This window comes from Cynocephalus volans, chromosome 2 (assembly GCF_027409185.1).
Source record: "Cynocephalus volans isolate mCynVol1 chromosome 2, mCynVol1.pri, whole genome shotgun sequence".
Lineage (NCBI taxonomy): Eukaryota > Metazoa > Chordata > Mammalia > Dermoptera > Cynocephalidae > Cynocephalus > Cynocephalus volans.
Window position 1 is genome coordinate 82,164,609 of NC_084461.1, and position 15,911 is coordinate 82,180,519.

General features: G+C 41.2%; 1 protein-coding gene across 4 annotated transcripts in view; it reads right to left on the reverse strand.

Annotated features, from left to right (window-relative positions):
• Window positions 1-15,187, reverse strand: part of MCTP1 (multiple C2 and transmembrane domain containing 1) — a 536,345-nt gene extending 521,158 nt beyond the window's left edge. For all 4 annotated transcript variants that reach the window (XM_063085528.1, XM_063085527.1, XM_063085526.1 and 1 more), the window contains exon 1: window positions 14,468-15,187. In XM_063085528.1, coding sequence (XP_062941598.1) covers window positions 14,468-15,187 — 720 coding nt within the window. The remainder of the gene's footprint in view (window positions 1-14,467) is intronic.
• Window positions 15,188-15,911: the final 724 nt, after the last annotated feature.

Consider the following 15,911-nt stretch of genomic DNA (forward strand, 5'->3'; position numbering starts at 1 on the left):
AAGCTATTTATTCCCAGACCAAAGGCATGAACTTTCCTGAAAATGGACCTCCTCCTCTTGGCTGAGCAACTGGGCTCTCACAATTGCTTCAGTACTTGTTAAAGTCCAGAATTTCCCTATGACCCACAAGGTCCTGCATAATCTGGCCTCTGCCAACACCTCAGGCCCCCTGCCCGCCCCCTACACCTCTTCCCTCTTATTCACCAAATTCCACCTCCCAGGCAATTTTTCTAAGTGCCTTCTGTCATGGTTTTCTCTGCCCAAAACTATCTACCACATCCTTGACTTCCCTTCTCCCCAAAACTGGCCAATTCCTATTCATTCTTTGCATTTAATCCTAAATGTCACTTCTTCAGGAAAACCTTCCCTGCCCCTCCCCTTCTCTCAAGATCAGTTTAGGACCTCTTACAATTCATTCCTGTAGTTTTCTGTACTTCTCTTAATTAGTTATCACAATTGTAATTGGTAATGATTTTTATAAAATGTAATGGAAGTTTCTTCTACTAGATGATATGCTCTATGAAAGCAGGGATTGGTTTCTCCTCTTTATCAAGGTATGAACGAGATAACATGTCTACCACAGGGTAGATATTTAAGGAAGGAAGAGAGATGAATTACTAAAATCATTGGTATTGGATTGGAAGAACTTCCACCTACATATATACAGTCATGTGCTGCATAACAACGTTTCAGTTAATGACAGACTGCATATACAACAGTGGTCAGAGCAATAGGCTATACCATATAGCCTAGGTGTGTAGTAGGCTATACCATCTAGGTTTATGTAAATACATTCTATGATGTTCACACAACGACAAAAATCACCTAATGATGCATTTCTCAGAATACATCCCTGTCATTAAACAATGCATGACTATACATATCTGGAGCTGGTTCATTATATGGAACATTTTAACTGAATCTCTTCCCATTCCAAGACATCTGGAAAACAGCTACATGACAGTACTGACCAGCAGACCTAACAGTTCTTCCATGCTGAAGAAAGCTATGTAACACAGCAGTCAGACTCAGGAGTTTTGGAACCAGCCAGTGAGGTACAAAATTCTAGCTCCGCCACTTGCCGGCCATTTGACCTTGAGAAATTTTCTCACCCTTTCTGAGCCTGCATTAATTTGTTTATAAAATGAAGCTAAATATTCCTGTCCCTTTAGAGTTGTCACAAAGATTAAATGAAGTAATGCCTGTGAAGCAGTTAAGACAGTGACTGGCACAAGAGTAAGATTTGAGTGCTGGTATTATCATTACCAAGAAGCATTAGAAGTTGTGTGAAATTCAGAAGACATTACCTCATATCTTGCCTTCTCCTTGTTAAAAAAATATAGCCCAAACAGACATCTTCAAAAAACAACTAGATGCTCAGAAAGCAATTTGTTTTCCTGTCCAGAGATGGTAACTCCTAGACTAATTACAGAATATTTTGCTTTATTTTTCAGAGTACTTTAACAACATGAATTGAAGTCAGTATACATGTACAGAACTCACAAGAAGGATCTGAAAAATATTCACTTAGTTTTCGAAAATGAGCCTGTAAATAAACAGACTCGCTCCCATTCACTGAATACTTTAATGGCATCTTCCTCTAGCTGTGTCTCCAAAACAGTAGTGAGACTCAGACCCATTAACAAGGCTGGTGCTAAGGGAGAAGTAGACTAAACCATGATTCATGGGTTTGGGTGCCATTCGTGCACTTAGCACTGGTGTGGTGACATGGCCTCACTAATAGCAGAGTAGTAGGGACCCTGGAAGTAATGGCCCTGGCAGAAATCAGATGTTCATTAATGCCCAAGGTCTGCCGCTTACTATGGACAGAACCAGGGCTACAGACAAGGTATACAGCCTCTCTAAGAAGTTCTATATGTAAAATAAAACTAACAATACCTCTCTGTCAAAACTGCTATGAGGATCAAGTGAGATAATGTACATAATCTACAATTTTTTTTTTTTTTGAGATACTATGGATAGAATGCCTAGCAAATAGATCTATTTCATTTTCTTCCCCTAATACCATGCCTTTCAAGGGACAAGAAAGCATTAATGACAGAAATGAGATGAGGCTATAGAATATAGAAAACACATAATTATAAGGGTGTTGTAATTTATAGCATGTTCCCAACAATACTAATAACATCAATAACAAAAATAATGATGATGATGATCTAGTGGTGTACCTGGTGAGCAAAAAATTTTTTAAGTAAAACTGTCATTTAAAAGTTGCCAGCTACAACTTTTTGTAGCAATCAGAGACCTTAAGTGGCTTACCACCGGTAAGTACTAAGTAGTAAGTCAGAATTATGTCTGACCCCCAAATCTTCTAACCATTACACTTAATCTATTTTTTATTAAATTTACTCGTTATGAGATAACCTTCAGAAATAAGAAAGACAGGAAAAAGATGGCAGTGGCAAAGAAGGGCTGGAATGTCACTACTGAGATGGGCAGGAGGATGAGGCTTTACAACTCCATTCCAAATTTTCACTTGGGGTTCTATTTCCCTAAACTGGGTTACTCAGGCACAACCTACTTCAGACAGCCCTACTTTGTAGTGCCTAAGGGCACAGACTCTGGTGACAGAGACCCAGATTCAAATTATACTGTAATTTTGGGTAAATCAATTAATCTCCTGTGGCTCAGTTTCTTCATCTGGAAAATGCAGACGACAATCAACCTAAGTGTTGTGGTAAATAAATTAGTTAATATATACAAAGCACCTAGAATAGTGCCCAATACATAGTAAATGCTACGTATGTTTAGCTATTATTAGTATTAGTTACAAAGTGTCATTTTAAAATGGCACCAGGTAAGAGGCCCTACATGTTGGGGTTGTCCTCAGGCCAGAGGTGAGATGGTACAACCCAGCAGAGAGCCCAGCTGGGTGGGCTGGGAGGAACTCATCAGCTGCCATATGCACTGAACATGGCTATGGAAGACAGACTGTGTATTGTGATTTAACAAAAGTTCATTCAAAGGCATGGTAGTAAAGACCAAGCCCTACCACAATAGATACAACTATAAAGGAGTTCGTGCACACTTAATACAAAACTAGTTCACACAACAAATTTCTAGCACCAAATATAAACAAAATGTGTATAGTTGCTTGAAATTCACATTAGACTTAAACTCCTAGAAAGAAAAAAAAAAATGGATTGCAAAATATGGAATGGGCATTTGTAAATACAACACTCAGAATATAATCCAGACATAATTAAGAAGATTAATAAAGTAATAAAATAGTGTAAGAATTTTTGCAAGTAGAGCCATTGAAAGGCATTAGCATGTCATCATTAACAGAAAATGAAACACTCTTTAGGCAGCCACCACAAACAAAAGCTCTGCTGTCCCAGATCCATTTGTTTGTAATTCAGCTATTTACCAACTCTCAAGCTTCCTGTGATGATGAGAATACATCTTTACGATTCTAAAGAAAGGTATTACCTTTTCTCTAGAAAAGATAACTATATCAAAAGAAAATTTCACCAAAATGCCTCCCCATTTTGTATTTGTAAGCATCATTTTGTTAGGGTAAAGCCAGGCCAGGCTTGAAAATTCTAACAGTAGACATTCGTTATTGTGACATCTGGGTTTGAAAGGATTCAGGAAATAATTCAATGAGCTCTCTTCCATGGTGGCTGTAAATACGATGTATCTTACAAGAAAATGATTACTGAAGAAAAAATATCCCTTATATATGACTTCAAATTCAAGGCAAGATTGCTTATTCTCTTCGTAGAATATACCCCACAGTGAACCACAAATTATGTCTTCTATGGGTCTTTTTTTCTCTTTGGCTAAGCAGTTTATTGCATGTATTCTCAGACTATGTAAACTTAAATCATTTGCAAAGATTATATCATTGAAATTTAGTACTATCAGATTAAAGTGGAAGATTAAATTTAGAAGTGGAAGAATATTGGAGTTCTTTTGGTTCCTTCTGACTCCAGGGGAAAATATGATGTGTATGAAAGAGTAGGTATGTGCATAAATCCTACCTGGTGAAGGCATACATTGAGAGAGAGAGTGTGTGTGTTAGTGTGTGTGTGTGTGTGTATGCAAAGCATACGAGGGCACTTCAAAAAGTTCATGAAAAAATAGAATTAAAAGATAATACAAATCTTTCCATGAACTTTTTGAAAACCCCTCACACGTTGAAGTAATACAAAATGCCACATATACCACAGGAGCCAATTATATAAACTTCACCATGAAATGAAAAAAATATTATAAAAGCTACTAATGAAAATATTGCCTGACTGTCCTTTCTTTATTTTCTCTGCCCATTTTCCAAGCAAAGAAAGAAAAGTGAAATAGCTAAAAGGCAGGTAGCAGAGAAGAAAGAAGCAAGACCTAAATAATAAACCACCTGGACAGTCCTGTGACAGAGTTCAACAGATTAACCATGGTTGGTTATCCATGACATACAAACATCTTCTTATGGCAAGTTCCATGTAATTCTTCCATATTCCTGGCAAATGCCCAGAGAAAAAAGGCTGGAGTGAGAACAAGTGAAAATGTCAGATAGAGAGGAATATGTATAAGAACACTTTACAAAGTGTTCCCCATCTTCCTTGAAAAGCCCAGAGGCAAAGTGCGTGGGGCCTGGGAAACTGCAAGCTGAAGGTCTCCTCCCATCCCTGCTGATTCCCCCAGAGGAGGTGAGGAAATCCCAAAAGCACCAGCCTGAGAGCAGAGGAAATGCGTGCTGCCTAGTGGACCGAAGACAGCAGAGAGGCTGGGGAAATGGCCCAAATGTCAATTTTTTATTTTTTTTACTTGAAACTCTATTGAGTTGAATTGGCATGTATGCTAGGCCAGACAGAACCAGGCAAAGTCACAATCACAGGTAGACCCTACTTTTAAAAATAGAGAAAAGCAAAGGTGGGGGGGGGCAGCTACAGTCCCGCCTGCTCTCAGCCCCAGATGGCACAGCCCCAGCAACTCAGGCGACAGCCCTTCGCTGTGCATGAGGCCTGGCAACAGCTCTGCGGTGACAAGGAACTTGTCTCCAAATCTACTTCAATCCCAAAAGATATTTTGGAAAACACTCAGACTTCTAATTTGGTGTGGTGAAAATACTATTCAAAGGCCACTATAAAAATGCTGAATTCTTCTTTTATCAAAAGCCATTTTACATTTCAATAAACAAACAAGAGTCAAATATGGCTTAAGGGTCTAGATATTTTGAGAAAATACCTACTGGCAATTTTCAGAAATTGACCATTTGCCGTGCACAGATCAACCTCTTCATCTGAGAAAGAATGAATATAGTAACACATCTGAAGCTGCCTTGCTGAAGAATGAAAATTCCCAACAAAACCCTTGGATTCCAAACCCTTTTATTATAACTATTTCTCCAACAATTTAGCCTCTCCGACATCAGGCACCATAATAGTTCAGGTAACAGGGATATGTAGGTGGTTTTCTTGACTTACTTGATTTTTTAAACTGACAAACATATGTTTTACTCTTTCTTTTGGTTAACACTCACTACTTTCGGTGCCTAATGTTGCAGAGAAAAAGAGAACTATTTTATTCTGAACAATCCAAAATAATTACAAAAAATATGAGCTATGACAGTACACAGGTGGCAATCTGACACCCTCAACCATCCTGCATAAATGCAAACTCGAAACTCAACTCTCCCCACCACCAAAAAAAAAAAAAAATACATTTCAATAAAAGCATTTCTGAACAGAACCAGGAAAAATCAAATACATAAGTAAAGGGAACAGCATGCAGCGATTCATAATTTCCACTCTCCTTGTCTCTGAAAGTCAGCCAAATCCCTGAACTTGAAATCTTTCCAACCTTCCATCACCAAGGTCAAATCACTGCCCAACTCCAGGCTTTCACTGAGACTACTGTGGCTTCCACATGGTCTCCTGTCTCCACTGCCAGCTTCACCCTTCTAAAGCTTAGCTTGGCCCTGTCGCTCCCCTGCTCAAATGCCTCCAGGGCTCCCTGTTGTGCCCTAGAGGACACTCCTCCTCTCCCACATCTGGCCACACCTTCAGTTGCACATTTACTCCCACTACCCCCCTGCCCACACCCTTGGCTTTAGTCCCACTACTGACTCCCTACTTCTTGCATACACATGACACTTATTTGCCTTTGTGACCATGGCGATATTCTTTTACCATATTCCTGAGTCCAAATCCTAGTCACATTTCAAAACAAGGCAGAGGCCACCAGGTAGGACACCTCAAATTGCTGCCACCAAACCTACAGACTTCCCTGCATCCACGTCCACACTGTCTCCTTCCGTCTACAGTGGCAGAGGAGGCTTCACCCTGGTTTGTGGGACCTATCCCAACACATGTCCTTGGGGACTATACCCCATTAATAATCCCCCCTTCTCCTTTATCTTCAACTTCTCTCTCCCCCACAGGCTCTGGCTCATCAATCTACTCTGGCGAGCTCTATTAAAACAAAGTTTCCCATGACCCATTTTCAGCATCGTTCCCCCACTACCAATCTCTTTTATCCCCTGTATGGAATCAAATTGCTTGGCCACTCTCCCTGTCCCCACCTAACTATCTTTCCACATACCCCTCAACCCGCTGCATTCTGACTTTTATTCCACCACTCATTTCACCTGGCTGGTGAACTCATTTCATTATTTTGTAAAATGTATTGACACCTCCTAGATCCCAGATGATAGATGGCCCGTACTTGCAGGGAGGGGTGGGGAGAAATCAGATGTGAGCTCTCTGACTCAGAAGTTCAAACTGATAGCTAAATTCAATCCAGAGACATATATTTTATTTGGCCTGTAACACTTAAAAATATACAAATTATTTGTCAAAAATTCAACAAACTGGAGACTTCACATAAAAATCTGGGGTTTTAGCTTCTATTAAAGAATCTAGAAGTTCTGACAACACGGCTTCTTTCCTAGGAGGCAGTAACCAGCTGGAGCTGAGAAGCAGCTGCTCCTTCAAGAGGGCATGGGCTCCCTGGTCCACCGTGGCCACACCAAACCCTCTTGGTTCATTGCATTGAAGTTTGGTGTTTGAAAACCCTGCCTTAGATCAGTGCTGTCCAGTAGAAATACAAATGAGAGCTACGTATGTAATTTTAAATTTTTAATCACCATAGTTTTAAAAAATTAAAAATGACAGGTGAAATTAACTTTTATATTATATTTAATTTAACCCGATATATGCAAAATATTATTGCAACATGCAATCGATATAAAAATTTAGTAATGAGAAATTTCTTTGTATTAAGTCTTCAAAATTCAGTGTGCATTTTGGACTTATAGCACATCTCAATTCTAACTAGCCACATTTCCAGAGTTCAATAGCTAAATATGGTTAGTGGCTTCCATACGGGACAGCACATCTCTAGATACTTAATGATTAGTTATAAAAATCAAGTCCTGCAAGTAGACAGTGAGTCAGGGTGAGGGAGAATATTAAGGAGAAAGAAAAAAGCAGGGAAGACTAAGAAAGAGGGTGTTGATGTTAAAGGGTAGGCATGGTGAGATGTTTAAAAACAGGCAGGAAGGGAGTGGGAACAGAGACAATGAACCGTGCTCGGTGAAAAATCAGCTCTAGTCCTGTCCTGTAGGGGAAGAAACATCCTTTAAGCAAATGCAGTTCACCAGCAGTGCAGTTTTCTGGAGGAAGTCTTTGGTGTTTTACAACTAGGGTCAGTATTAGACAGGAGGTGGCTATGAACATCAACTGGCCAAATTTCTGAACTACACTCACATACTTGGCACTTACTCAGGAGAATGGACCAGGCTGGTGAAAACGGAATTTTTGGTCAAGATTTGGCTTTTAATCTGAGTCATGGCCGGAAGAAAAGAGAAGAAAGGAGGCATTTCCCAAAAGATGGTAGGGGATGCAGGAAAAGAGTGTTAAGTACAAAACACAGGTCAAAGAGATGGGTTGAGGAGAAGTGGCAGTGAAGCAGGGAGGAAAGTGTTTTGAGCTAAGGTCCAAGCAGAATTCAAGAGTCAAAGGCACAACTGAGTGAGGATGTCAGCAGCTGTCAAGAATCCAGATGTGTAGCTGCAATGTCAGAGGCCAGACAGGGAGACTTGGGTGCAAAAGAAGGATACCCTGAGTCAGAGACCTCAGAAACAGGACTGTCCTCCATCTTCCTTGGGAGCACAATATGGAAGCCACTTAGTAGGTGTCATGTTCTTCCTTCATGCCTGAAGACAAGAACCAGAATCAAAGTCTAGGTTAGGAAAAGCCCAGCCACAGCTGAGGGAGGAAAGGAATGTCAAATATATCTGCCAGGCTTAAAAGGACTTGGAATCAAGAAGGCAAGAACATCATTATGCAACCATAAAGCAATGTTGAAGGTTTTCCAGAGACCTTATCTCTGAACAGCTCTCGCCCATTCATTCATCCCTTCATTCATTCAGCAACCATTTATTGATTAGTCTTCTCCTGAACTGTTTTATGATGCCAATTCAATAGGTCAAGTGTACTAAGTCTTGCCAAATTCCACTCTAGTAGAGCTGGTGAAGCAAGTGAGAGTAGCTCAGGCTTCAGTAATATGGGTTCAGCTTGCTAACACTAAAGGAGCCTCTCTAAATAAAACACGTGGGATTAGGAGGGTGCAGTGATCCTAAAATGCCCAGACGTACACTTGTCTGTCATGTGTTATAATTTTCCAGATAGCTTAGAGACCAAGAGAATGAGAAATAAGGCTGGTATAAAATATCTCAAGAGACTTCATAGGCAAATTGTTCCCTCAAGCAGGTAGTAGACAGGACTTTTAAATCTCATAATATTGAAAATACAGTTTTTCATGTTGTTTACATTCAGACTAATGTTAAATGCAAATATTTGGGGACGTTAGGGAAATTGTGACCTGATATTCTCCTGGGGAAAAAAAGTTTCTAATGATAAGAAACTGGTACACATTAAAGGGGAAAATACATTTGGATAAAATCTTGACTAGTCAGGGGATAGTAATCATTTCCCACACTTGATACAGTAAGAGCAATGCAACGTGAGCTAGAAGAAAAGGTTGATGGTGACAAGGAAATTAAAATGGCACATAAAGTTAATGGTGTAAAAAAAAATAGATGGTATTTTCAATAGTGCTGACAAATCAAAATTCACAAAGACAGTAAAGATTATTTGCAAAGGGAATAAATGACTTGAGAAAAGGATGTTTCACCTTTGGTTCAATAACTAATTTTACAGAAAGGTAAACGTGTCATAAATAGGTACAGTGAATACTCTAATTTTCTGAAAACCAGCAAGCTTTTATAAAGCAAGTTTTAGAATAATACCTACTTCATTCATATTAAACCAAAAAAGTCAGTATTCAAATTCTGACCCTCAGTTAACAGGAAACGGTTTTATTTAGAATGCTTGATTTATTGAGACAGGTAAATATGTAATTTTTAGTAAGTTTACTAGCAGCAAATAAAAAAAGTCAAAGCAAAGAGTTTCCAATTTCAAAAAATTAATTTTTCTTATCTAAAACAGATGTCTGCTGTAATGTTATAAATAGGTATGGATCAAGAAAAAAATACACGAACCTAATTTTTGAATCTGAAGATTTCATCAATGCATACAAAATTATCTAGATATATTCACTCTTCATTAATCTAGGGTTGGAAAATGTTTTAATAATCATTATAAGCAAAGGAACCACATTATATGTTTCCTGGAAGTAACAAAGATACATTATTAATCTTTATTTTGTGAAATCATCCATTATTTCCAAACGACAGGGCAAAAGAGAGGGGGCAGGGAATATTTGTCCTGTTTTTTATGACTAATCCTATTTTCTCCCTCAAAGTACATTCTTCCATGATGATGCACACATACTTTCTAAACATAATGTAAGATTTTTGTCATTACTATGTGAAGTTGTGATGTCACCGGCACAAGCTTTGTTAATCCTGGGCTACTTTCTCCACTACTGCAAGTGAAATAATTTATATCTTAAATGAAAAGGACTGGCAAAGCTCCCTGCTAATTTTCTTCAACCACCCACTTATTTGTAATCGTGGCCATCACAAAAACTTCAATATACTGTCCAATAATAATAACAACAACAACAGTATTGCTAATGCTTACTGAGCACTTGCTGTTTCAGGCCAATGTCTCAGAGCATCTACACAATAATGCTTCTGTATATACAAGACTCCCAGCTCTACCCAAATCTGCCAGATACACACAACAATTAAGTTAAAGGAAATGTTCCACTCCAAAGTAAACCTATCACTCTGTTTACTCTCTTTCTTTGGAATAAACTGATGATCCCTGTATTTTTTAAGAACGCTATCACACGTCAAACTCCACTTTGAAATGTTCTAACGTCTGCTCCAAAATGTCCTAACATCTCGTTCACCCTCTCCCACTTTGAATTTACAAAGAATAATTTCTAAAACTAGACTGGTATAACGTTACTAACATTCCTTTTAGGGGCTTGATTTTGAGATTATTCGATTTTTTTAGTGCTTTTAGTCCTTTAGATTATGAATTGTGTTTTTAAATCTGTCCCTATCTTAAGACTAAGTTGTGTTCTTTGAAGTATTATTAAAAACACCTGAAAAATACCAAAAACTAACCCAAATCACATTTTTAAGTTATTTTGAAAATGCAGGCTTTTTTTAAATAGTCTGATCATTAATGAAGCAAGATGTACTTCATGTATAGACTTAATCATAGAAAATGTTTCCAGTATTTGTAGGGGCTTAGAGCTGTGTTTTAGGAATTACGTCAAAATGAACGGATATTCTTCTTGCTGTGTTTCAAAATATTTCTTTCATACACTGAATAACTTACCCACTTCCTTTCAAAAATATTTCTTCTCCTCTGTGAAAGCAATTTTAACAAAATTTATTTAAAAGAGAAAAAACAATAAAAATTTAGCATTCATAAACACTACATACTTTTTGTTAAAACACTAAAAAATGCAGCATATTTGTTCTTCACTCTTTGTCTTAAAAATACTAACTTTCTGATTCCAGCAAAATGTAATTTTAGTAACTCATCAAGACGGAATACATAAAATTGGCATATTTTTGATATGCACACAAATTGAGAAAGCATCTTTCCCAACTGTGTTTTAGAAAATGAAATGCATCTGGTATGACAATATGGCCCAATGCATGAACTAGAATCAGTGGAAAGAAACAGATTTCTTTTTTTTTTTTTTTTCTTACTCTCAAAACAGAACACTAAATAATGCACATGTCCAACAACAAGGCATTATTAAGTCTGTTAGTGAGTGTTTCAGAGGTACATTTGGCTAAAGAAAACATAATAACGAGAGGGCTGGCAGGGGCATGGGAGGCGGTGGGGCTTGTTCACTTTTAATTATGGACACCAGTGACTTCCAAATGTCTTTCCCCAGCAGTCCATACTGATTTTTTGCTTTTGTTTAACATCTCCACCTAATGTCAGAGACTGTGCACATATGTTGTTGGGGCCTCATGCTGGGCTGGGGGTGTGGAGAGGACAGGAGTGTGTTGGAGAATACGGCTGATGCCAGGATCAAGCAGAAAATTAGAGAAAAAAATAAATAATTTGCCTACTTTTGCAACAAATTTTCTTTCTGACTTCAAAGAAAGTTCTTTTTATCTAGGCAATCTGAAGATGTATTAAGTGCTTTTATTTGTCTTTTCTTTCATGCATACCCAGCTGTGCTTGTGAACTATGAATAAAACTGAAATCTGCATGTGCTACCAACTCCCTCCCCACACCCAGGTATCTTCAGCGTTGAGGTGCTAGAGAGCAAGTAAAGGTCTGTGAGACAGGCAGGAAGCTTGGAAGGGCTCTGCAGAGCTAAGCCTACTCCTGGGCAGCTTAAGGAGTCCTCTGCCAGCCCCAGGTTCCAATTCCATTCTTTCTCTTCCGCATTTAAAGGTGAGCTGAGCTCCTTTAAATTGGACAGAGAGGTATTTAGAGGACTGAAGAATCCTTCTCTCTTCTCCGTTGGTGAAAGAGTGCCAATGAAAACCACATAGGTGACTCACACAGAGAAAACTCTTTGCTTCTTAGGGAACAAGGTTCCATGAGCAGCAGACGCTGGGGACCAACAATGGTGCCTCTCCCTGGGACCTTCTGGCACCGAGCAACCCCCTCAGGACTTATTGTTCTTTCTGCCCACATTCCACCTTTCCTCTATTTTTTGAAAGATATTCCTTTTATATCTACATTGAAATGCCGATTTTTTATAATGAAGAGATTCTGTAGGATTATAGACTGTGATTAATAATGTCATTTGTATATGTGATATGATATGCAACAATGCATCACAGAACAAATTACAAATTAATACTCATATAGCTAATCCATCATAGAACTGATTGTATGTAGGGATGGGGAAAAAACTTTTGAATATGTAAAGTTTCAAGGCTCTGCTATCAATTAGTAAGACCAAAGTCATCTCAAAAAAAACAAGTAAAAGTTGTCAAAGGTATCTGTAATAATGGGAAAAGATTCTGGAGACTGACTTGAGAACAAAAACTTTCCCTGTCATTTATTAACCATGTGACCCTTGAAAGGTTATTTAACTTTTTTGAGCACTGGTTTTCTAACCCATACCATGACAATAAGAACTTCTATCACAGAGGACTGCTATAAGAATTAAATCATGTAAGGCTATAAAGTGCCTAGCATATGGTTAAGGCACACAATAATATTAGTTTAGTATCTTATTCAACATTAAGTGCAGATCTTTTGTATACAAAATTCATACATACACGGTAGTATTTTTTAAAATAAAGATTGATAGTTTCTGAAAACAATTTGGTAAAAAGTAACAAAGATTAATTCAGAATTCTCTACTTTTGGGTTGAAAATATCTTGGTTCAGTGAACTGCAAAGTGATTTAGTAAGTTAACATTCACAGTAATATGATATATACCTTCCAAAATAATTTAATTATTATTTATTGTTCTATTATTCTGGATAGCAAAAGCTAAGAAAAACAAAATTTAAACAGTCCCCCAACTCTAAATTCCTATACATTAGGATTTTGTACACACTCAGAAATAAATACTTCCTTTTTCAAATTAGCAAGAAAATTTTGAAAGTTCTGCCAATTACGAGTATTGAAACATCACATTGTACTCCATAACTATGCACAATTATTATGTCAATAAAATAGATATAAATACTTCTTTTCATATATAGTATTCATCTACAATAACTAAAAACATCCTTTTAAAACCATTTTTAAACTCTGCTTTTGAAATCAAACAAGGGGTTCTATCCAGTTTGCTTTCAAGATGACAGCAAAGGTAAATGTATTTAGTCTTTCTGTCTGTATTATCTCTACTTACTCTTCTGAAAATAAAATCTTTTTCTAGACATCAGGTAAGTTTGCTTACCACAAACAATTGTGTTTATCAAGCAATAAAACATACTGATACTCTGGTTTATTTTCTAAAACTACACTAATACATTAGCCAATAAACCATAAAAAAAATTTAACTGAAAGTCTATCTATTCCCATACGTTACCCTTTAAAACACGGCCTGATATTTTTTGTAGCTCAGCTTTTAATAACTAAAGTTTAAATATATATGTCATTCATCTAACATAATCAGAGTCAAAATTATGAAAGAGTTTGAACAAACTAAGATATATTGGGAGAAAACAGTTCTTTAGGTCTCTGGCAGAATGGAACTTCCAAAATATTTTCTAACATTAACATGATTTGATAAACATTTACAAAAGAGAGCATTGTCTCTTCAAAACTGAGGGAATAAAATCAGCCGCTCAGTGGGACATGTTAGTGCTTCTATAAGTAACATTTTTAATAAAAGCACATGAAAAACTTGACTCTTGTCTGAGCAAAATCAACATGATGTATAAAGCAGCATACTTTAAAAGCAAGGGTTTCAGATGACTGTTGAAAGTTAGAAAGGGTCATAGGAGCACATGCGTGAGGCTAACTCGGATGAGGTGCTCTGCTGTCACGTGTGGGCAATGATCCACTCGCAGCAGTGTTTCAAGAAGGGACTACGGGATCAGACTCCTGCGATAAGGCTTCCCAGCACATAACCTCACAACTGCCATTAATACACCTCTCCGTACATCGATTCCTTCCTGCCAGCTATTTGCTTCAAATGATGCCCCCTCCACACCGCCACACATGGTTCTAATTTTTTTTTTTTTTAAGTTGTTGGGTTTGTTCATTGTTTTCTTTTGCCAAGGTGAGACAACTGGACATCTCCTTTCAGGAAACCTCCAAAAAGTATCCACTTTATGTGTAACTTTTCATGGGCCACTCATAAAGCTACCCAAACTGCGTCTGGCGACAGGTGTCATTTCTATCAAAGGTCAGGTGCAAGTCATAACTCTATCTTCACTAAACAGCAGCGAGATGTTTTCTTTCCACCGTTTCATCTACTTGGTAGCGCCGCCCTCTCCCCACCCCCAGCCCCCAGGGCTGTGAGCGCCTGAAGCTGTAGGCGTGGCCCCACGCACCTAGTCCCTGGCCGCGCCTACGTGGCACTCACCTGGCTGCTGCCGTGCTCCTCGTCCTTCTCCGGGGTCCGGGGCTCCGCGGGGCTCTGCGCTGGCTCAGCAGGAAGCAGCGGCGGCTCCAGCAACTGCTCCAGGCAGGCGGTGCCCGGCAGAGAAGAGCTCTTCTGATGGCACAAGTGCGCCCCGGGGCCCCGATGCCGTGTACCCTCATCTCGGGCGTGGTCCCCCCTCGGGGGCGGCTGGGGCGAGGAGGACAGGGAGGACGAGGCGGAAGAAGAGGGAGCCGAGTCGGGGGAGAGTCCAGCAGGAGGCGTCACGCCGGCTGCTCCGGCGGCTGCTGCGGGCCCCTTTCCGGCGGGGAGCAAGTGCTCGCGGATCCGGCGGCGCAGTGTGGACCCCTGCTCCGCTCTGCCCGCGCCGCCGGGCTCGAGGGGCTCCGGCGAGGAGCAGCACAGGTTGGGCTGAGAGGAGGAGAAGACTCTGTCCAGCACTTGCTTCCGCTTCTTGAAGCCGCTCCACCTGCTCCCCGCGCCACCCACGCCGGCCAGGGCGTCCCGCGTCCCCCTGGGGGGCGGCGGGGAGGGCGATGGGGTGTCCGCAGTGCGGCGCTCCGGGCCCCCCGCGCGACCGCCCCCGCCGCCCTTGCTCTTGCCCACCCCCAGCTGCAGGTTCTTCCAGAGCCGGGCCTGGAAGGAGGAGGAGGACGCCGCCGCAGGCTCGGGCTCGCCGGCCGCGGCAGCCCGGGGCTCCATCCTCCACCCCCTGCTCCTCTTTTTCCCTGCTCCTCCTCCTCCTCCTCCTCCTGCTTCTCCTCCGCCCTCTCCGGCTGCGCCTCCTCCCGGAGCCCCACGGTGGTGGCGACGGCGGCGGGCGCAGCAGCAGAATCCCGGAGTGCCCAACGGCTTCAGGCCAGCTCGGGGACAAGATGCCGCCGCCGCCGCCGCCTCCGAGGCTCTCCGGCCGCGGGACTCCGGCGCCGCCTCTTCCTCCCGCACCTGCTGGGATGAACCGGGGCTGTCACCTAATCCCGGCCGCCGTGCCTGCAAAGTTTCTAGCTCCGAGCTCTGCGGCTCCAGTCCACTGGAGTCCCCCAGGCCGCGCCCTGGCTGCCTCTCCTCGCTGGCTCCGAGCTCAGGAAGCGGCACGCACCGGGGCGTGCGCGCCCAGCTGCTCCAGGGACCGCACCCGGCGCCCTCTGGGCAGCACCTGTCAGCAGCGGGGGTGGCTGCCTCCGAACTGCGAGCGCACGCGGCTAACACGACTGGGAGCGTCCGGCTGCAGACGCCGGACACCAGCAGCCCCACCAGAGCGCCCCGGCACCATCCTCCGGCTCTTAGGTGGGAGGGCGGACGAGAGCCTGGTGGAGCTGTGTAGGGCCCGGGGCCAGTTTGCTTCCCGGAATCCCACCACGGTTGCCCACGCAGCTCGTTCTGGGCTGGCCGCTGGACTAGCTGGCGATCGTCTGGGTCCGAGAAG